This window comes from Corythoichthys intestinalis, chromosome 1 (genome assembly GCF_030265065.1).
Source record: "Corythoichthys intestinalis isolate RoL2023-P3 chromosome 1, ASM3026506v1, whole genome shotgun sequence".
Lineage (NCBI taxonomy): Eukaryota > Metazoa > Chordata > Actinopteri > Syngnathiformes > Syngnathidae > Corythoichthys > Corythoichthys intestinalis.
In genome coordinates this window covers 66,294,357-66,316,925 of record NC_080395.1, presented here as the reverse complement: position 1 = coordinate 66,316,925, position 22,569 = coordinate 66,294,357, and the positions used below count along the sequence as shown (strand labels likewise).

The 22,569-nt window shown below is 38.4% G+C and overlaps 1 protein-coding gene across 3 annotated transcripts; it reads left to right on the top strand.

Annotated features, from left to right (window-relative positions):
* The first annotated feature begins 1,314 nt into the window (after positions 1-1,314).
* On the top strand, positions 1,315-20,054 carry LOC130927548 (protein regulator of cytokinesis 1-like). 3 transcript variants are annotated; one of them, XM_057853472.1, is made up of 16 exons: positions 1,315-1,519; positions 2,126-2,258; positions 5,990-6,112; positions 7,062-7,295; positions 7,584-7,754; positions 8,138-8,218; positions 9,988-10,137; positions 10,239-10,386; positions 10,466-10,602; positions 15,391-15,486; positions 15,551-15,697; positions 15,766-15,873; positions 15,977-17,769; positions 18,077-18,306; positions 18,409-18,561; positions 18,760-20,054. In XM_057853472.1, the coding sequence occupies exons 1-13, from the start codon at positions 1,485-1,487 to the stop codon at positions 16,115-16,117; spliced, it is 1,704 nt and encodes a 567-aa protein (XP_057709455.1). In that variant the 5' UTR covers positions 1,315-1,484; the 3' UTR covers positions 16,118-17,769; positions 18,077-18,306; positions 18,409-18,561; positions 18,760-20,054. The 3 variants fall into 3 exon arrangements, with proteins under 3 accessions (XP_057709455.1, XP_057709472.1, XP_057709463.1); XM_057853480.1 differs by lacking the exon at positions 1,315-1,519 and adding an exon at positions 1,530-1,853 and having other exon boundaries at positions 18,760-20,052; XM_057853489.1 differs by lacking the exon at positions 8,138-8,218 and having other exon boundaries at positions 1,316-1,519; positions 18,760-20,046.
* Positions 20,055-22,569: the final 2,515 nt, after the last annotated feature.

Here is a 22,569-nt window from a genome sequence, read left to right as displayed (position 1 = left end):
GGGCCGAATACTTTTGCAAGGCACTGTATATATCTATATCTACTGTATATATCTATATCTAGATATTTTTTGCATCCAGGAATTTTTTGCATCCAGGAATGCAAAAAATAAAAATTTGTCTTATCACTACTCAACATTCTCTCAATAAAGAAATTAAATATAACCGAAAATCTTCTTTGTTGGGAAATAACAAAATAAATAAATAAATAAAAATTGAGCCATTTTCCAGGTAAACTACTGCCTTTGTCCACAAGCACAACCAAACTCAAAAAAAAAAAAAAAAAAAGAAAGCTCATGTGGGCTGCTTGAAGACCACATAAATAGCATTAAAGTAAAATTGGGGAGAAAGGGGAAAAACTCAGTTCACTACATTTCTCACAGTTTAATTAACGTTAACAGTAGAAAACACATAAAGGAGGACTCTTTAAGCAGCGACCTACTCGAGTTTTCCAGGTTAGCAAGTTCACACAGTGTAATGTTATGCTAACTCTGATGCAGGTCAGACTCTCAGTAACAAAATTAGTGGTGTGTTCCCCACTTCCACAACATCGACATATGTTTACATTTCTTACAGTGGCTGCTGCTGGCTGCAAAAAAAACTTCAAATATCTCTAATATCTTTAATATCTAATGTGTGGGTGTCTGTGTGTGTGTGTGTGTGTGTGTGTGTGTGTGTGTGTGTGTGTGTGTGTGTGTGTGTGCGTGCGTGCGTGCGTGTGTGAGGGAGGGGGTCAAAGTCATTAGCCAATCAAATGTGCGTTTTGGGGTGAAAAAATGGACTGGCACATTCAGCAAGTAAAAGAGGTACATGTAAGTCTGAACACATTACATAATGAAAATAAATCACTTAATAATGATGGGTTCAATTACAAAAATTAAAACATATGGGAAGTTGGTGGGGACAATTTGAGCATCCTGAAAAGTTGCTAGTGTTTTGTCCCTGTCGCAACTAAGAAACCGAGGCTTTCCGAAAAAATGAACCACTTTTGAGACAATTTCCCTAAACTGAATCACTGCTCCGAGGCATTTAACACACTGCAAGAGCTTCATCTGCCGGATAAACAGTGTGCACGTTTCTTTTTAAAACTAACATTCTCAAATTGCTACAGAATTACATATCTTCAATAGAATTGAGTGGATGTTGTCCATATATTATATATATGTACATAATTATTAGTATTATAGTGGATGTCGTCTATCTCTTTCAACCGTGGGATTGTGTCGTCATTAAGTGTGATTTACACAATTAAAGTTGACCTTTTGAAGCCTTTGTCGTTGCTTTGTCTGTGAAGATGTGTTCAAAGCAGTATAATCCACGGCAGTGACAGTGCTAGTCTTGCAAGTGGCTCGTCCTAGATGTTGGGGAGTAACTGTATTGTTTGAATTTTTTTTATATATATATAAATATTACGGTACAGTAAACACAGTGCTTGGGAACAGGTATATTATTTATTACATAGTATAAGGATTTCCAAAATCATAAAATGGAAATAATTGTGCCGAATGAAAGGAAGGAAAGGTTTGTAAAATATATTTTTTTTAAGTATAATTTCTTGGGGGCGTGGTTGTGTCGTATGTATGTATTTGTATGTATAGTTTTCGGAATACTGCTTTGACTACTTCATTTGCTCAAATCGGATTCGAGCAGGAAGGCTCGAGGCTCGAGCGTATCTGTAGTCGCAACTCTTTTTCCACGGCTCTGCGTCGCGTGTTTTGAACGACGGAGATAAACGGACCACTGAACAGTTAACTGACCACGAACCGTGACGAGCTGTAGTTTTAAGTTTTGATTCTTTTTCAATTATTTTTTTTCTTCGAACTTTGACAGTCGCAAAAGCATTAACGATGAGAAGGTAAGATTTGAAGGTTCCCTTTCATCTAACCCTAAACCCCACCAACCTAGTCATGCTTTTTACTTCCATACACAAATTTTTGTTTTATGTTTGTGTGAAATTTTTTTTTAGTGTCGTGTGAAAATGTATGTAATTTTGTATAGAAGTAGAAAGCATGACGCGAGTGGTAGGGTTTAGCGTTGGATGAAAGGGAATGCATGTGGGACCACTAAAAATAAGCTTTACCTATAATTGTACTATAACTATTTATTTAATAAATGTTATTTTTACAGTGAGGTACTCGCAGCTGAGTCTGTGTCATGCCTAAGCAAAACTCTTTGCCACCTGAAGGACATTTGGGAGGAGATCGGAATACCAGAGGATCAGAGACTACAAAGAACTAATGTTGTGAAGAATCACATAAAGGTGGGGAGAATATTTATATTGTTGTGCTAAATTGATCAAAACCACACGTGTTTTTTATTAAAGATATGTGCAATACCTAACACTTGGCTGCAACGTAATATGCAGATGGAACAACCCAAACGGGATGAGGAAAATTTAAACTTCTGATTAATTTATTTAGTGTTTCAATATATAAGTCAATATCGTGCGGTGAGGTTCATGGTTGGTGAGGCACTGACTCCTTTAGTGTCAGATTTCCAAATATATAAACCAAAAAGGGTAGCTGATTCAATTGGCTACTGGTTATTTCATATCTCATTAGCATTCTTCACAAAACACGCACACACGGTACATATTATCGATACGTAAAAGTAAGAAAATAACATGCATTTGCTCTACACACTGAATGTGTTGGCCGTCGCAATTCTATAATTCATGCAACATAAATGAGAGTAAAGAGTGGTGTACAAAACCACAGAATTCAATTCTGACCTTTAGTGAAATATTCAGTTGTTTTTAAAACTTTTAATTCTGATACTTTAATCAATTTATTACAGATTGCTAAACAAAAAGTGTGAAAAGAAAAACAAAGAATATTTTATTTAAGGCCAAAATTTAGTTTTTAATTATTCTATTGTATTTTTCTTAGTCTAAGATTGAAATTAAAACTGTTTGTGGTCTTGCGCCTGTCCTTCACCACAAAAACCGGCGTTACTTTGGAAAGGCATAGGTTTGGTCTCAACATTCGTAGGGACGATATAACAGCATAACCTGCCTATAGGTGCACTTTTTGCTGGGGACGGGACATTAATAAGACCACACAGATTGGATGAAGGGGGCAAAGGGCCACATTTTTCATGTATATGAACTTAATTAATAGGCAAAATGATCAATGCAAAATAAATCTTTATCAACTGATAATAACTTTTACGTGCATTGGTTCAGATGATAAACTGTTCGATTCAAACCTTTGTTCTCAAAAAATACTAAAGAAACATTTTGAAAACTTCCTGAATAAATGTCTGGTTTTTATTAGCAAACATAAACATAATGAAAATAATTCACTTAATAATGGTAGGGTCAATTCTATCCTTACAACATATGGAACTACTGAAAGATCTAAATTCTCTATATAACTGAACATTATATCATGCAAAAAAGGTAAGGTTGCTTAAAAGTTGGTGGGGACAATTTTAGCATCCTGAAAAGTTGGTAGTGTTATGTCCCTACCGTCCCTATGCAAACCTACGCCCTTTTTGTAAAAGTCTTCCTTATTTTCCTTTACTTTTAAAAAATCTCTCCGCCTCAATGGAGAGGATTGCTTCAATTAGATCGTTCTGTGTTCTATTTGACAAGCCAGAAAACACAGTGGATGTGTCCAAATGTCTAGCTAACCTTTCATCTTTCTCAGCAAAACCATGTAATCGTTCTACATATATGCCACGTTTAGAAGAGCTTACACGCTCATCATTACCACGAAATGTTAACTCCTGTTTAGCTAGGATACAGGTTGCATTAATGAGGTCTTTCAAACTCTTTCGGTTTTCCTTTACCTTGGGCGTTGTGGCTGCTACCGTTGAGCTTCCGCTGTTCGTCAAAGCCAAATCGATCCTTAAGCTTCCAAAAGTTTTTAAAGCAATCAGGCTTTGAATGTGAGTGGTCGAGCTCTCATGTTTGCTGAGGCTTCGTGGTAGTTTTTTAATGTCACAATATCTCGTGTTAGTCCAGACATTGGCACAAGTTGAGAAGAAAAGGCAGGGAAAGCAGCAAAGGCGATTTTTCGAAGGACAGCCACATAGCCAGTCTTTTCGGGTGTACCACTCAGTTTGAAAAGCGCGAGTTATCTTCTGTCCCGCAGTTTGAAGCAAACCTTTTAGCTCCGGTGTGGTGTTAATCGCGTCCACTTTTGACGGAAAGTCCAGTTTCACGTACGCCCCCTTTCAGTGCGGCAGAGTACTATCTGCCGCAACCTGTGCCTTTTCACTGCGGTTTTATTTCCCATCAGCAAAACTAAATATGTCGCTAACAAACATAAACTTTAAGGGTTAAAGACATTAGCCAGACTGTGGAAAATCAGGTCAAAGAAACGTATCTGGAAACATTATAATGGCGACATGCAGATGTACGGCAACCAGCATGCTCCAATTCCATGTATCAACCCAGTTTGTTATGGATTGCGCAATCAGAGGTGAGGCTTTACTCATTGCTGCCGCACCTCTCGTTTCATTTCTTTATTTGAACAGGAAATTGGCAAATTCAGCGATTTTGACGATAAAAATGTTTGAAATGAGTCATACATAAAGAGCAATGGACAAATATTAATATAAATTTGATGCTATAATTATTTTTTTGTCATGATGACAGGTGAGGCTCTGCCTCACCTGCCTCCCCTGACCACACGTCACTGGTCAATATATAAGTGTACCGTGCATCAAGGGCGTAGGTTTACATAGGGACGGTAAGGACATAACTCTACCAACTTTTTAGGATGATCATATTGTCCCCACCAACTTCTAAGCAACCTTATTTGCATTATATAATGACTTCAGTTATATTAGATTGTCTTCCCATATGCCGTAAGGATATAAGGATTAGGATAAGGATTGTATCATTGTTAAGTGAATTATTTGTCAGACTTACATACATTTACCCCTTTTCACTTGCTGAATGTGCCAGTCCATTTTTCCCCTCAAAATGCATGTTTGATTGGTTTATTACTTAAAGAACATGTTGACAACATCAAAGAGGAGGATATTGTAATTTTTTTTTTTCCAGCAGGCAGCACCAGCAGCCACTGTAAGTAATGTAAAAAGATGCCAATGTTGTGGAGGTGGGGGACACACCAGAAATTTCGCTACTGGAAATACGACCTGCATCACAGTTAGTTTAACATCAAACAGTGTGAATTTGCTAACCTGAAAAACTCGAGTAAGAAGCTACTTAGAGAGAAGTGTCCTCCTGTATGTGTTTTCTCCTTAAACTGAGAAATTTTGTGAACTGAATTTTACTTCCTTCTCCCCAATTGTCATTTTTGTTCTAGTTATGTTGCCTTCAAGCATCCAAAAGGAGCTTTCATTTTCTGTTGTTTGGCTGTGCTTGTGGACAAAAGCACTAGTGCGTTATCTGAAGGAAGGCTCCATTTTTATTTTTTTGTTATTCCCTGACTAAAACGTTTTTTTTTTTCCAGTTATATTTAATTAGACAATTTTGAGTGGTCTTAAGACAAATGTTTATTTTTTTTTTTTTTGCATTCCTGGATAGTTAACAGATTATTGACAAGTTTGTATTTATTGTGTATCTTAGTATTGACATTTAAATTTGCTAATAAAATCCATACATTTATGTTCTCAAAATGTTTTTTTTGTTGTTGTTTTTTTTGTTTTTTTTTTGTTTTTTTTAAACAAAGGTTTGAATCGAACGGTTTATCACCTGAACCAATACATATGAAAGTTAGCATAAGTCAATACAGACTTATTTTGCATTGATCATTTAGCCTATCAATTAATTAGGTTGATATTCGTAAGAAATGTAGCCCTGACCCCCATGCAACAAATATGTTTGGTCTTATTAATGTCTCGTCCCCAGCAAAAAGTGTACATGCAGGTTATGCTGTTATATCGTCCCTACCAATATTGAGACCAAACCTACACCCTTGCTTTGACAATACATTATTTTGCAAGTACTTCTTATAGCACAAATGCTTGGTTAATTGTCACTAGATGAATGGCATTAAGGATGATTCTGTTCACTAGGGTTTACGAGATATGATGATCAAAGAAGAGGAATCCCTGAGGAATAGAATTATGAGCAGTATTCAGGACAGCAAAAATCAACTGGAGGAGCTCTGTCTTGACCTTCAGATTCCTATACATCAGGTAACTGTAAAGTTCGAAGGTATTTAGTAAAATTGAATATGATACATATAGGGTTTCCGAGAGGTTGTGTACTATTTGTTACTTTGTATCAGATGTTGTACACAGTAATGCTTGACCCAAGCAATTTGTTAAACAATGTCCATTTCAAGTAGCTGGACTTGTGATTTTGAAATTTCTAATAAAAGGTCTTCCAACAAGTACAAAGGGTGAAATCCAGTTGGTGATGCTTAATCTGAGCAGTGCGTCATATGACTTTTATTTCCGTTAGAGGCATTGTATTGTGTAAACCGTCAATGTAAAAAAAATAACATTGAATCGAAAGTTAATACATTGCATACTTATAGGTCCTATTTTCGTCTTCACATTCCCTTTTCAACTCCTCTGTTGTGACATGACACATGTTGGCGTTGGCTCTCGGCCTCGTACCCACAACGGCGCGCATTCGTTTTCTGTTCTGGAGGCTTTAATAAAAGCGGCGTTGACACACAAATACTGAGAGTCTCACGGTGCAGTCAAACAATAAACACAAGTTTTAATGAATGAGGCACACACATTTCAGAATCTTACTCTAATATATACCTCATATTTTACAATCTAGGGCGCATTTACTTTGATCATTCAAACCATTGGTCAACAGTTCTGGGAGAAATCTGTGACTTCCCCTTATTTGATTTGCAAAGACTTGCTTAGACTGAGGGGGACCATGTTACTTATTTTGTGTTCTTGAAAGGAGTAAGATGACTGGGCTCACTTTTATGGCACCAAAAGCTTTATGTTAAAAATAACCAGAATGTATGAATGCATGATTGCTTTGATTGAGAATTAAAGGGTACATAATGCATATAAGTGAACATACAGTATAAATATGAGTACATAACACACAAAAAAGTTAAAACCCCATATTCTGGAGGAGTGAACTTGTTGTTTGGATTCATCTTTGTTGATTCAGGACGAGGTAGGTCTTACAATGCTCCAGCAAGAGAATAGCCTCCGCACCCAAGTCGATGGTCTCTTAACTGAGAAGACAAGTCGCATGCAGCAGCTGAAGGCTCTGCGGGAGCAGGACCAGGAGCTGTGTGACATCCTCTGCTCCATTCCATTCTGCATCTCCCCTGATTCTGTTCCCTCAAAGGACCAACTGAATAGCTTTGAGCAACATATAGCTAACCAGAATGCTGAGAAGGTTGGTTCGCTCTGCAGTTTGCCTAACTAGGAAAAAATCGTTTCTTTTTCAAGCCATTTTTTTATTTTTCTACTTGTAAACATTCCTTTTGACAAGCACTTCTTGTGCCTGTTTATGCACACACTATTGATACTGCTTGCTAAGTCATGTTACCTCACCCATTCGAATTTTTGCTGGTTTTAGATCATTATTATGTAGTCATATCTAGGTTTGATGGGAAGCATTATTGGTACTGATGTGTCCAAATCTACCAGGATATAAATGAGATCATCATCTCTCCATGGACAGGCAAATCGCTATGCTCAATTAATGGGCCTCAAGAAGCAGATCATCTTGTGCATGAAGGACCTGGATTACATCCCAGAGACCAGCTTTGAGAAGGACGTTGTCTGTAAGCAAGAAGACCTTTTCTGCCTCTCTCGAGATAATATTACTTCACTCAAACTGCTTCTTTGTAAGGTGAGATGGATTTTAGTCTGATTTATAAATGTTGTGTATGCTTGAAATTAAGCTAAGTAAGAAATGAAGTGCAAATGTAACCTTAAAATACTTACTTAGAGCAGGTGTCGGGAACCTTTTTGGCTGAGAGAGCCACGAACACCACATTTTTAAAATGTAATTCCGTGAGAGCCATACAATATGTTTGAAACTAAAAAAAAAACGTAATAGTAATGTGTGCATTTTATGTAATTTCAACACTTTTAAAGTGCAATAAGTCGCTGAATTCTTTATAATATTGTTATGCTGTTGCTAATCAATGATGAGTATTTCTTAACATTTATGCGACTTCTGGTGTTACATGGTTTTGCTGATGGCTTTGTACTCTGGTTGATACTTGACAGGCATTGAGAAACTTCGGATGCGTCTCTTTTGATGTTCACAAAGCGCCACGATTCCTCACACCGAAACAAGTTTATCCATGGGTAAATTTTTTTGTTTAGCGAACTCAGTGAAGGACATGCATAAACCCTCCCCTCTTGTTGTCCGTTTCATAGTCAAAACCTTGCAATCACACTGAACTGAGATAAATTACTTAGGTCTGTTGACTCATCCAAAGCAAGAGATGAAACGATGCCGCATTTATTTACGTCGTTCACTTGGGTTGCCTCAATTTGACATCATGATGGTACGATCGTGAAGTCTTTATCCATTTTAATCATCTTGTCTTTATCAAAAACTCCACACAGGCAAATTCCTCTGTTCATTCCTGCTGAAAAGTACGATACCCCTCGTATTTTTTTCTTTTACCATCTTCTCAAAAGGGTTTCTAAAATAAGCTGAGAAACTGGAAAACGAAACTAAAAACAAGTTTGGTTCACGCACATGCGCACATCGGCCGCTATTTTCAACAGCAAAATACAGCGACCTCACTTGAACAGTGCCTCTGCCTCATGTGCGTTGCCAATGCGATTGCTAGATAAATAGACACAACGACATGAATGTTTGCCACTATCCCACTAAAATTACTTGAACCGGCTTTCTAGTTACAGGTTGTAGTATATGGACTACGTGTCCCATGATCACCCTGTGCTCACGCAGCCAATGGCATGGGAATTGGGGGGATCTAACGTAGCAAATATAGGTTGCTATTTGATATCTAGTGCGAACTGCGCGAGTGTTGTCGGAGCATTAAAATTTAACATACGCTGCAAAAGTCAGGTCTGGTCATTACTCCACAACACCAGCATATGACCGGTGACCTTCGCCGTTTCCCACAATGCGCAAAAGAGTACAACGAAACTTTTTTTTTTTGATAGTTAAAAGATTTATCTGCGAGCCAGATGCAGCTGTCAAAAGAGCCAGATCTGGCTCGCGAGCCGTAGGTTCCCGACCCCTGGTCTAGAGCATATTCCTTTTCTGATTGCTAAAACAAGGCGTTTTTATTTTTTGGAGGTTGTTATTTAATCTCTTATAGCTGTGAGAACATTTCTTTTAATTGACATATTATTTCAAATTATTATCATTTGTGGATCTTGTGTCCCACAATATGCTTGCAACATTTACCATAACCTTTTTATCATGGTAAAAGACAGATGCAGTGAATCACATGATATGCTTGGTTTTCCAAAAGAATGGCTACAGCAGATTTTGACCTCTCCTCTAGTTTTTGATTTTTTATAATATAGAACATGCATATGCTAAGAATGCACTTTTTCTTCATTATAAAGGTAAACCTGTCCTCTTGGTCAATAATAAGTAGCTAAACAATTGTCCTTGTACCGGTAATCTTGAGAAAAAGCTAACATTTGCAACCCTGTTACATTCAAACATGTTCTTATGCTTATAGCCATGATGGATGTTACCCTCAAGCATTTGATAGTTTCTTATGTTCCAGAAAAATGAAGGAGAGTTTTTCAAGAATTTTGATGTCCAATTCTGGAATAACCTTAACAATTGATGACTTTTGGATTATTCAGTGGCCATTTCAGGCAGAACTCACCAAAGCAAGACTTTGCCATTTCCAAAGTGTCTATTTACTCAGACGTTGGTGACATCATCACTTTCAAAGCCTCTGGACAAATCAAAGAGCTTGCTGTTCAACTATTAGCGTCTACTTTACACACAGGACAGCGAAATAGGGAAATCAGTGGAAACGCCTGCTTCAGATGGACATCGTATGAATAAACTTATTTAGGCTTATATCAAAACGATGAATCAGTAAGTGTTATCTGCCACAACTGTTGGGTTACAGCTAGAGAAAGACAAGGCAGAGAACGAGGCAGCATGTGAGGCCCTTCGGGATAAGATCCAGCAGCTGTGGGACAGACTGCAGGTGTCGCAGGAGGAAAGAGAAGTCTTCAAGGAACACATGGTCATGTGCAAGAAGAGTAATCTGAAGGCGGTGAGATGACTTGACAATGGTCATTCTTATACACTTTGAGTTTGTAACCACGGTTTAGCTATTACTTTTGCTGTTTTTCACACTTGTCTTTTCCTTTTCAGTTGCAAGCAGGGATAGATCGTCTGGAGGAACGAAAACGGAACAATATTTGCCATGTCACTGATGCCATGCGCTCTGAGATCGCTGTGTTTTGGGAAAAGTGCTTCTTCAGCACTGAGCAGCGGCAGGAATTTTCCCCATATTTTAGTCGTGAGTTTTACTTTCACGATCAAAATTTTGGTATTTGGTGCCTGTTTTGATTAATCCATTTTTTGACTTGATAATTTAGAGGATTTCACCGAGGAGCTACTAAGTTTGCATGATGCAGAGATTCAGCGTTTGAGGCAGCATTATGAGAATCACAAAGAGATTTTTGATGGGGTTCATCAGTGGAAAGAAAACTGGAGACTCTTCCTGGAGTTAGACGTGAGTACTGTTGAATGGTGAAAATACAAACAATGCAGCAACCAAACGGCTAAAGCTGCGTTGTCACGCAATGAATAGAACGTTCGCAGATAAACTATACACTACTCCTCAAAGTTTTGGAGTGGGTCACCCAGACAATTTTGTGTTGTCCATGAAAAGTCACACTTTCATTTATCACATGAGCAGCAAAGCGGATAGCAAATATAGTCAAGACTTTGGCAAATTTCTAATTTGTTTAAAGAATCTGGAGAATTTTCACCCCATGCTCCCAAAACCCCCACTCATACATTAAAGTGGCATGATGATGGGGCGCTTCTTGCTTGCCACACAGTCAAGCTGCTCCCAAAAACCGCTCATCTGGTGATTATTCCCTCCAAGATGAATCCAAACAAATGGTTAGTAACCTTTAAGGCTCAAAGAGCCATTTTGACCCAATTTCCACATAAAAGACAACACTAGAAGTAGCAGACACATTTTGACATTTGAAATGATTGTATCAGCTTAACTTTATTATATTTATATTCTTTGGTGCATATTTCTCCCAATAAAGGAGTTAAGCCTCCTTTTGATAAGCAAAATAAGTGCTTACGTTTTACACACTTAAATTCACAGAACACTCACGCGAGTTTTGAATTCACTAACTATGTAAAGTCACGGTTGCAATTCAGAATCTGTACCCACACGTCTTTGCGCCTTATGATGGTGCAAAGACACCTTCAGAATGGCAACCATGACTTTATATCAGGAATGGCCCGATCACATATTTTTGTACCCGAGTCACTAGAGGCGTGCGAAATTTCCGATTCTTAGATTATTCGCGTTTTGGCCGTGGAAGATTCGAGAACTATTCACAAACATCCAAATTCCGATTATTGAAGTATACCAGGTATAGCGGAAATAAAACACAGTCAGCGCGGTCTTCAGGACGCAATGAGGAACGGAGCGAGAGTAAATATGTTCAACTCATGCTGCTAGAAAAAAAAAAAATAATAATAATACCTGACTTCGGCCGTCAGCCGCTACAAACAGCGCCCAGTTGCTAGTTGCTACAAACATACGGCAACATACGGCTATGGTAGATATCACATATATCTAGAACTAGATGTGAAATGACAGATGACGGCCCTGTTAGATCATATACCAAAAACTAGAGGCGAAATGACACTTTCCCGCGCTAGTAAACAGGCAGCATCTTAAAGCAGTAGACTTCTCTAGAAGGCTCTGTTGTAGCAAACCGAATTACTTTTTATCCAAATAAAAAAAAAAAAAAAAACAAATCGGCAAAATCTTGACTTGAATCTGTCTTTAAATGATGAAACAGTTTTAAAACTTTCACGTCGAAATTAGACAGAAGGGAAATTATGGAATAACGGGAGCAATTTTAACAACTTTAACGGTATTTTATTTACTGTTTTTAACGGTTAACTTGATACTGAAATAGTAGTTTGTTTAGCCTGATTGGAACTAGTGTACAAATAAATAAAAGCGGAGGTGGGTGGGTGGGGCGTGGGGTTGTGGTGCATCAATAATCGATTTATAATCGAATCGGAGCCTCTGAATCGTAATCGTAATCGAATCGTTAGGTGCCCAAAGATTCCCACCTCTACGAGTCACCTGTTTTTGAGAATCTGACGATACCTATAGTCCCCAATCACCAACGTCACACAATCACGTGATCGCTGTATTGTGCCGCTATATTGATTGTCCATCATTGTGTGTCGGTATTGTCAATGACCGTAGTTTCTAAAGGTGGATTCACTTGCGAATTATGGAAGCCCCGGTGCTTTCAGACGCTGTAAACTCATTGGATGAGTTGCATAAAAGCCGTTATTTGGAAAAGCTTCGGTCGATCCAGTCGCCAGATCCATATTTGATGCCCAAACCGATGTTTCCTCCCGTCCGGTGTTCTGCCAAAATCTCACCGGTCCCGTCCCGTGCGTCAGAGCTCGTCCTGAGACCACAAAATTTCCAATCATACTCCAGTTTATGTCATGATGAAGAGTCGGTTACCCAAAATCGGCACCGGCCCGAATATAAAGCGACATTTGGTCAGCTGAGCGTCACCGTTGTCATGACTGAAAAATGAAACTTGATCGACAACGGGCCGGAGTGTGCCGAAAAATGGTTGCCCCGCGTGAAATGTCCCCTTGAAGGGAGCGCTTATTTATAACGCTTTATTGACGTGAAAACATCAAATGTTTTCATGGACGCATTACAGTAATGGATTTACAACTGTAAGATCAGTTTTAAATAATTAAATTCCACAAAATATTAGTATTGTACTTTAGTAACAAATCGTGGACTGGGCCACATAACCATCTTTGAACAGAAATGTATTAGTCTACAGGTTTTCACTACCATGTCCCAATGACAATCACACAGGTATGACATTTATTAGTTCAAGCAGAGTAAAATAATACATATTCACGGTACAAGAAAGTCGTTTCGGTGTGGGCCCTCCCGTCAGGGGGGACATTTCACGCAGGGCGGCTATTTTTCGGCACAACACCTGTTGTTGCGCTCACCTTCTTGCTGCGCGACCGTGGCAACGAGCTTCGTGGTCTCCGTCTGATGACGTCTGCGACCGTGTTGGCATCATATTGATGTTTTCGCCGCTGTCTAACGGCTGTCGACACAAACGCATCATGGACCGAGATAAACAAACGGTGCTGCTTAAGAGATTTGCCCTTTTAACAATGGGCACCCAGCAACTACTAAAATGACCGTTTATCTTCTCTGTTACTGCAACCAACCCCCACACGTACCTTCACCATTTTGATTAATCAATGTTAACGATTGTCAGGAAGGTTTTTGGGTTCGTTTACTAGGCGGTGATTCCTTAGACAAGCAGAAAAACACACAGTAATAGGAGGAATGTACGTAGCGGTAATATGTAAACACGATGAGCTGATATGGCGGCACCAGCCAGGGGGGCGGAGTTGTGACGTCACGTGATTGGGGTCTATTACCAATCCGATACGGGAAAAAAATGTTTTTTTGTTTTTTTTTTTAATTTGAGCAAAAGTTCCAAAAATGTTACAGTACTATACTTTTTGCAGTACTACTTCTTCCGCTTTTGTCAACAGTGTTACGGAGTAAAGGTCCCACATTTAGTTCGGTAATACACCAGGCGCGTCAGCATTGTTGGCACGTCAATGCACGGCTGACACTCGCCCCCAATTTCCACAGGATGCATTTTATGAGCAGAGCGTCTGTGGAGCAGTTCGATCGACACGAGGATTGCAAGATCGTGTGAAAGTAGAATTTAAAGATAACAATACAACAACTTAGTGCATTTCAGACCCCGCATGTTGGTCAGCTTTCTTTCTGAAAGGTAGAAAAAAAAAGAAGTCCTGTGCTAAAGAGAAAAACAATTGCCATGACAAGATTTTAACATGTATTTTACAAATGAAATGCCTCAATGATTTTTTTTCTTATGAAGGGTTTTATAAAGCTTTATTGATTAATTTTTTTCAAGTTAAAGCGCCACGTAGAAATTGTTTAAAACGAATTCATAATTTTTTGAAAATTGACCGACTCCTCCTTATTTTTACACGAGTGACTTCCGGTCTGCCCAATCCTACCGAGTTCAATTGACGCAGGAGAATTGCGTTTCGTTACAAATAATGAACTTGTTCGTTTCGGGTGCGATGCGTTAAACCTCTTCTGGAATGCGTCTGAAACACAGCCACTCTGCAACTGGTGTGCACTTGCTGCTTGATTTTAACAGCCGCGTTTCACTATGATGACATGGTGGCAACGCAGACGCAATTGGTGTGTTACAAGCTGCCTTTACTTTTTGCATCGGTTATACCTACCTTTTTTTTTTTTTTTTAATGTCAACAGTTTTTAAACAAGAATAACGCAACAAAATGTTTGTCTTTAGTAAATGCTTCATTGAGTGAGTGCAATTGAATTCACTAGCACTTTGACACGCTGCCGATAACAGCCTCACTTGAATGAGGTGCAACAGACTAGTAAGCACCAGAATTCTGTTTAAATCAGAAATTCAATAATTTAATATAAAAACTGAGACGTATGACTGGATTGCCAATCCCTGGCCCACCTTTGAACAATAGTATATTTCATTTTCAAAACCTTTGAACTAGGGCTGTCAAAATTATCGCGTTAACATTTGTTTTTAATTAATCACGTTAAAATATTTGACGCAATTAACGTACATGCCCCGCTCAAACAGATTAAAATGACAGTACAGTGTAATGCCCGCTTGTTACTTGTTTTTTGGTGTTTGGTGCCCTCTGCTGGCGCTTGGGTCCAACTGATTTTATGGGCTAGTACCATGAGTGAGCATGGTGTAATTATTGACATCAACAATGGCGAGCTACTAAAATTTTACAAATTTTAATAAAACGAAAACAGGGGTTTTAATATAAAATTTCTATAACTTGTACTAGCATTTATCTTTTAATAACTACAAGTCTTTCTATCCATGGATCACTTTAAGAGAATGTTAATAATGTTAATACCATCTTGTTGATTTATTGTTATAATAAACAAATACAGTACTTATGTACTGTATGTTGAATGTATAAATCAGTCTTGTCTTATCTTTCCATTCCAACAATTTACAGAAAAATATCGCATATTTTATAGATGGTTTGAATTGCGATTAATTACGATTAATTAATTTTTAAGCTGTGATTAACTCGATCAAAATTTTTAATCGTTTGACAGCCCTACTTTGAACATGTTTGTTACACTCATGAGTTTCCAAAACATATTATGTTGTTAAAGGTATGAACTAAGATGGCTTCATTTTAATTTCAGAAAAAAGCAACAGATCCATCAAGGTTTAAAAATAGAGGAGGAAATCTTCTCAAAGAGGAGAAGCAACGGGCTGAACTGCGCAAAAATCTGCCAAAGGTAAGACCGCCCCAATGCCCATGTTTTAGACACCAAATAGTAAATGACATTTCTTCTGTTTAAGCTGAAAAAGAAACTAAAAGGCCAAATTGATGCATTTGAAAGTGAGCAAGGAAGTGAGTTTTTGGTTAATGGCCAGAAGTTTCTTCAGTATGTGGCAGAACAGTGGCAAGTGCATCAATCCGAGAAAGACAGAAAAAAACTAGAAAGAGTAAGGCTTTCTGCTGAGTCAATTGCTTTACACATTAGTTGACTTTCCTCTTCCCAATTTCTTAATAGCATCTGAAGAAAAGCAAGCAGACTGAAGAGGAGACTCTGTACGGAACACCACAAACCCCCAAGCGCAGATTGCTGGGAAACAATACCCCAAATAAATCAAAATGGATGGTATGCCAGCGTATGGCTTCTTTCCATGTCTATGTTGTGGTATCCATTTAGTGGCTTTTTTTTATTTTTATTTAATCATTCATTGTATTTTTTTCTCTCTCAGAATGCCTCCTCCAGTGTTTCTGTGGCCACATCCAACAGTACAACACCGTCTGTCTACAGTGGGAATGTCTGTCGTTCACCGGTGCCACGCTCACCAAGGAGACAACCACCTCTTCACATAGTTTTACATTTACATTTTTAAAACCGTCTTACAATTTTGTGCCTGTTCCAGTGCCGTTGACAGCAATAGATGACCAATTCATTTTTACTGGGACAATCACTGCCAACCTCTCCCAATCAACATTGATTGGACGTCTTTCGCCGCCTACTGCAGCGATTATGTTAATTTATTGAATAACAATCAAGCAGTTACAGCAGTAGGAAGGTTTTTGGTCTGTTTCCCATAGACTTTAAAAATCTATATATTAAGAAGTCTATGCTGTTTCCTTAGTTTCAATGTTTCAAGTGGTAATATGCCAAATACTCATATTTTGTTCTTTTTATTATATTGGATTACTGTCACTGATTGTTGGTACTTATATATTGAATATTCAGAATAAACATAATCAGGTTAGTATGTGGTCACTGTAAAAAGTTCCATTTTTAGAGCGGATCTGTTTCATCAATCACAGTCAATGGCAGCCAATGAGTAAATTAAATCAATATTTTTGAGTGGATTTTGATCACATCCCTGAAGGCCATTTAATTGGTTTTAAAAACATTGATCCTCATATTTTTTCCCGCGACGGGTTTATAAAGTTAGGTTCGTACTGCAGGTCTTGTGGTTGGGTTGCAAGGAAGAAAGAGTTGAACAATAAATGGAGACGTGAGGATGTGAAGAGAAGACGCTCGTCTCGTGTGTTCATTCAGCTTTATTCTAGGGATACAATCTAGAATAAAACAGTCTTAATTTGATAATACTTACAGTAATGTTGTATCTTTTTTTTTGGCGTGCCTGTTCAGACTGCCTTTGTCCATTGTAGGCCGTCAGGTCACCTACCTTTTCGTTCAGTTTCGCTCCGCTACCAGGGGCACTAAATAATTTCTTCTTCATAAAACAGATTTATTAGTTCTAAGAATCCGTGGAGTTCACCCTCTGAAAACGTGTCAATTTTTTGTTGACGGTGTTGAAACCCCGGGAGTATTTTTGCGTTGAGGCGCATTGATCTCTGGTGTTCGCGTAGTGCCATTAGGTCGGGAGTGGTGTGATTTTGGTCACATGAGCCAATCAGGTAGCCGCTTTCTCCTCACCATAACAACCAGATATCAAAATGGCGACTGCAACATCGGAGAGCGAAGACGAGCGAATGGAGAAAAAAGTTAAAAAGAGCGCAGAAAGTGGGAAATAAACGATGCTACATGCATCTTTTTTCCGTGAAGAATGAGGACGTCTTGGACGTCACTTTTCAACGGTGGAACACGTACAGAACCTGCTTTAAAAAGTGGCTTTGTCTTCACGGCGCTAACAAGGATCTTTCAGGAATATACAAACATTGCGTGGATATGGATTTTGAAAATATTCCTGGTGACGCTGGATTCCACACTACATGCTACCGGCGTTTTACTGATAAACAGAAAGTGTTAAAGGCTGAGAAAAAATTCGCACGTACTGGGGGAGAGCCATCTGCAGCCGCGAGCCATTCTGACCCCCCTGCGAGTACTAGCGAAGTTGCAGAAGCGTCTGAAACTCCCAGAAAAAAATTCGTTCCCGTTCAGGTTTGCCCATCGCTTCTGCTGGCCCTGTCCTTCCAGCCATCTGCATCATTTGTAAAAAAGTGTCAAAGTATGCTCGTTTGGGATCGGAAGGCAAACGGCAGCGGGATCATCTCGCCAAAGCAGAGGCATTGTCGGCAGGTATGTGCCTCACACACACGCGTCCATTTTTATTTACAATATGACCAATATTTATTGATGGACTGAAAATAATTTGTTAATTTTTAAGGCTATAGTTTAGTAAACACGCGAGCTGCTGAATGATTTATCGAGTGAATCCAGCAGTGGTTACCAAACTCGGGTTAGCTGTGCCCCTCACAATAATAGATCACAGCTACACCCCCCCACTCCCCACCAACCTCAACAAACCCTTTACTTTTAAATCCGTGATGTGCATATACTGTGAAAAGCGGTGATGTGACTTATTATAATTCTTTTTTGTGTAAAGGCCGGTTGCTGCAGGCAGCAGAGATGAAGAAAGACTCTTCAATCCTTCAACATATCAAAGACAAAGACTGTGTTGCAATGGAGGTGCGATACCATAAATCCTGTTACCGAGATTACACCAGGTTCCTAACCAAGTCAACAGCAGCAGAAACTGCAACGAGGGACGAAGAACTATGAGTTATTACATTGCACTATTCCATTGACACTTTGCTAAAATTACACATTTCAAAGGTAAAGCATTGGTCAACAACATGCCACTTGTATTCTGCTTGCCTTTAGCCAAAGCATTGAAAGAGTTACTCTTTGCACATCCAAAGTATGTGTGTGTTTCAGACAACCCTATGCTGAGAGCTACAAACTCTTTTGTGAACAAGTGGTCCGTCAAAGGATTATCGTTGACAAAGAAGTGCTCAGAATGGACAAGCTAAAAAGGTTGTTCGTGAACACCGTGAAGAACCATGAGGATCTTGATGCTTCAGACTACAAGTAATATATAAATCTTCATACTAAAAAATGTTTTATATAAATTTAGTCTCTAATAAAAAAGGCTTTGAGAGAATGTTTAATTTTGTTCTCTTTGGTGTATTTGTGTGAATGAGAAATATAAGTGCAAGAGTGAATGTGGGTGTGTGTGATGTGAATATGTGTGTCTTGTGCTCATCTTTCCCTTTAACTTTGTTTCAGGTAGGTTTTGCTGAAAAGATTGAAGCGCGATTTCCTCCAGTTGGTTTTTCACACCCCTTTCCAGCGCAACATGTCTGAAATGTTTTTTTTTTTTTTTTTTTGAGACATTATCAACAACAGACAAACTTTTAGACAGGATACCTCAGTCATCGGGTACATCAGCTACCGAATCTACTGAGGTAAGCCAAGAAAGTGACACTGAAAAAATGGATAGCACAACATCAGGTTGGAAAACCAGCTCTGGGCCCAAGTGTTTGTTCAGCCCTCTTTGGCATCCATACATTCACAGGTTGTGACTCGACCAGGGCCTTTCATGGCAAGGGCAAAACAAAGACATTTTCTCTTGCTTGTCAGCAAGTAGAATACCTGACTGCGTTTACATATCTAAGTAGTAGTTTTAACCTTGACCAGTCTACATTTGAGGCATTGAGCAAATATATGTGCCATCTATATGGCCAGTCAACTGCCAAAAATGTCAACTATGCAAGATACAAGGCATTCTGTATGGCATCGTCAGCTTTGCCAGAACTGTCCATTCCTCCAACAAGTGATGCTCTCTTCCAACACAGCAAAAGGGCAAACTACCAAGCAGCAGTAATGCAACATTCTCTGACTGGGCTGATGTGTGCCCCTTCACCAATTGGCAATGGATGGGACATTGAGGATGGTGAATTAACAGTAAAATGGATGACTAGAAATCATGCCCCAGATAGTGTGCTACAGGTAGTCCACTGTGGTTGCAAGATAAGCAAGTGTGAGACTGAAAGATGTTCATGCTTGTCTGCAAAAATGTCTTGTACAGATTTATGCCACTGCCAGAACTGTGAAAATATTTCAAAGGAAACAGAAAGAGGCACATGGGATAATGACACTGATGATAGTGATATTGATGAGTAATCACCCACCATGTAAAATCTGTCCTAAGTTTTGGTTCATTATCAAGATGGTACTCTCCATTTTAACCCTTTTAAAACAAAAAAAATGTCTGTATTGCCTTTTCCCAAAACATAGACCTTTGTTCAATTTGACTGCCAAAAAAGATGGATGTTCCAATGAAGTGCCATGGTTTTATTGTGAATGCACATTTGATATATGTAAATATATATATTTTTTGTGTGTGTGTGTGAGGCAGGGGTGGGGGTGTAAATGACATGCTGTGACATAATCTGACACTTTAATAAATACTCTTTGTTACAATTATCTGGGCTCTTAATGCATTTATTTTCATCCAGTCCATTTTGCCTTGTTCCAGTTATGAGGTGCATGGTAGGATTTTCAGCCATTTTTGGCCAATGTGTGCTGCTTCTTGTGTACCTTTCATTACATAGTAGGTTGTGAATTATTTTCATATATAAAACATAAGCTTTTAGATAAATGTAACATATGTGCTTCATGTGCTGGTGTCACCTCTAGTTGAAGTGATTTTTTTTGCACAGATTTGCTACATTTAATGATCTAAATTCACATATGAGTATACTAAACCACCAATACTTGTTTCTGATATTAGGTACATGTATGTATGACATTCGAGAAAGATTTTGTGTTGCCAAATTTAATGTAAGACATTTTACACCCAGAAATGGCAGCACCAGATTTTCGTTTTTTGTTATTTCCCTATGTATATATTCCTGGCTTTTGACAAAATTGGTGAAGGGAAACGTTGGGTGAACTTTTAACCCAAAGTTCAGAAGGGTATTATCTATCAAAAAATGCATTGAACAAGTAGTGCCCAGAAAGTGGAACGAAACTCATTTTCTAGGCACTTTTTCAGGGTCCACCCCAAGGCCTATTGAGCCCCCCGTTAAAGTATTACGCGCACTATTTGCTGTCCGACACACGCTGAACAAACTGATGCGCAGAAGCATCAAAACCAATTCTGGACTGTGCATGTATGGCGCACTCACATAAGTGTTATGTGTGTCAGTTTGCCCCAACTCGGCCATGTAAGAAATGCTGAAATAGTATTGCTCATTTGGCGCACAGTAAGAAACCGAGCATTATTATTATTATTTTTAAACTTCATTCACAACAAATACAAATATACAAACATGGGCTGAACAATTCACATACATCCAGTAAATTTACAACAGAATAATAATATTGTAAAAGTGTCAGGATTATTTTCAACACAAGCTGTATTGTTTGCAGGCTCTTGGTCCTAATTGCCTTGAAGAGAAACCGAAATTGTCCAAATATAAAGAAAACATTTTTCCAAAAACATGACAATTTGGTCTTTGATTTTCTCACTTTACACAGGGAATGTGGAATTTTACATACTTTACACAGGGAATGTGGAATTTTGCCAAAATTAAGTTTTCTAACAAATCTATTACTATTTTTTTCAATGTTGGATAGGCCAAACAAAATATGTTTAAAAACTGCTCAACTTTTGAGTTGATAAAATTGTTTAGGTCAACCCAAAAGATGTAAGAGTAAGTACATTCCAAGAACAAATGGGAAACAGTTTCCTGTGCGTTTGGACAAAAAGAGCATAATGTATCAAAATTTTAAATCGCGTACTGTATGAATGGTATTTTTAACCTGTGGCGTCGCCATCGTAACGCGGAAGTGGGTCATTATGGACAATCCATGTTATCTCCGGTAATCTTTCAAAAACGAACATGCCGATCAAACACTGCTGCTATGGAACTTGTAGAAACGACTCTAAGCATTAGGACATATGATTTTTTTCTTCATACGTTTCTGGACACCAAAAATTCGGAGGGAATAATGTAAAGAAAGGCTCAACTTGCTCGAACGTCCAAAGGACCAGTTTAACGCCAGCAAGGTGAAGCCATTCACATTTCATATGCAGTAAACATTTTGTTGGGGGCCAGGGTTCCACAGCGGGCTGAGAGGTAAGCCACTTTGATATTTTTACTTATTTCTAAACGTGGCGTTTTGCCGTGCTGCTTGTCTGACAATGACTTTAAAAAATTTTTAAATGGTATCTGACTACCACTTACCTTTTCTGTTGTAAAGAAACAACTTTAGTAAGGGGGGAGTGTAAATAAATTAGAGAATTAAGATTTGTTATTAATGAAAAAATTAAGTGTTTGTTGGCTGTCACTGAGTAATTTGCGATCGCTACACAAAAATAGCAATGAAAATTGCCACCAGAAACGGTCAGAGACGTAAGACAACCAGAGGATATAATATATAATAAAGACAGAGCATATGGTGGTAAAGGGTAGATTGTTGAAACAGGAGAATATAATTGTCAGTGGCATAAGGCAATGCACACAAGAAAAAGGTGTCGATAAAAAAGCTAACTCTGGATCAGGTCGGCTCTTTTTCAGCCCTCGACACTCAAGCCATCTCTTTAACAGAACATTTGTACGTTCTTCCACATCTTTACCAGTGAATTTGGCACTAGGGACATCATTTTCGGACAGAATTGGTAGGTTTAGCGCAGTAAACCTCTCGTTCGTACGCTATATCCATGCATTTACGATTAGGGACAAACGTGAGGTTGACCCACCTAGCAACAGTTGCTAACGTCATGAATATTAATGAGCAAAAGTGACGTGTTGCTTGCGGTACGCACTTATACCATTATTGTTTTTAAAGGATAACACCTGTGAATTATTTTGAGTGTGATTTCTTTAACTTTATCTCTTAAATATAAATCTCAAATATATATCTTAAATCTAAATCTTAAATATACATCTTAAATGCATATCCTAAATTTATATCCTAAATGTAAATCTTAAATTTCTATTCTTAATTTATTTCATTGCTCTCCAGGCCAACAGAGACCCCTCGTGGCTATTCATAGTAAACTTTACTGGGCTCAAGTATGTAAAAGTG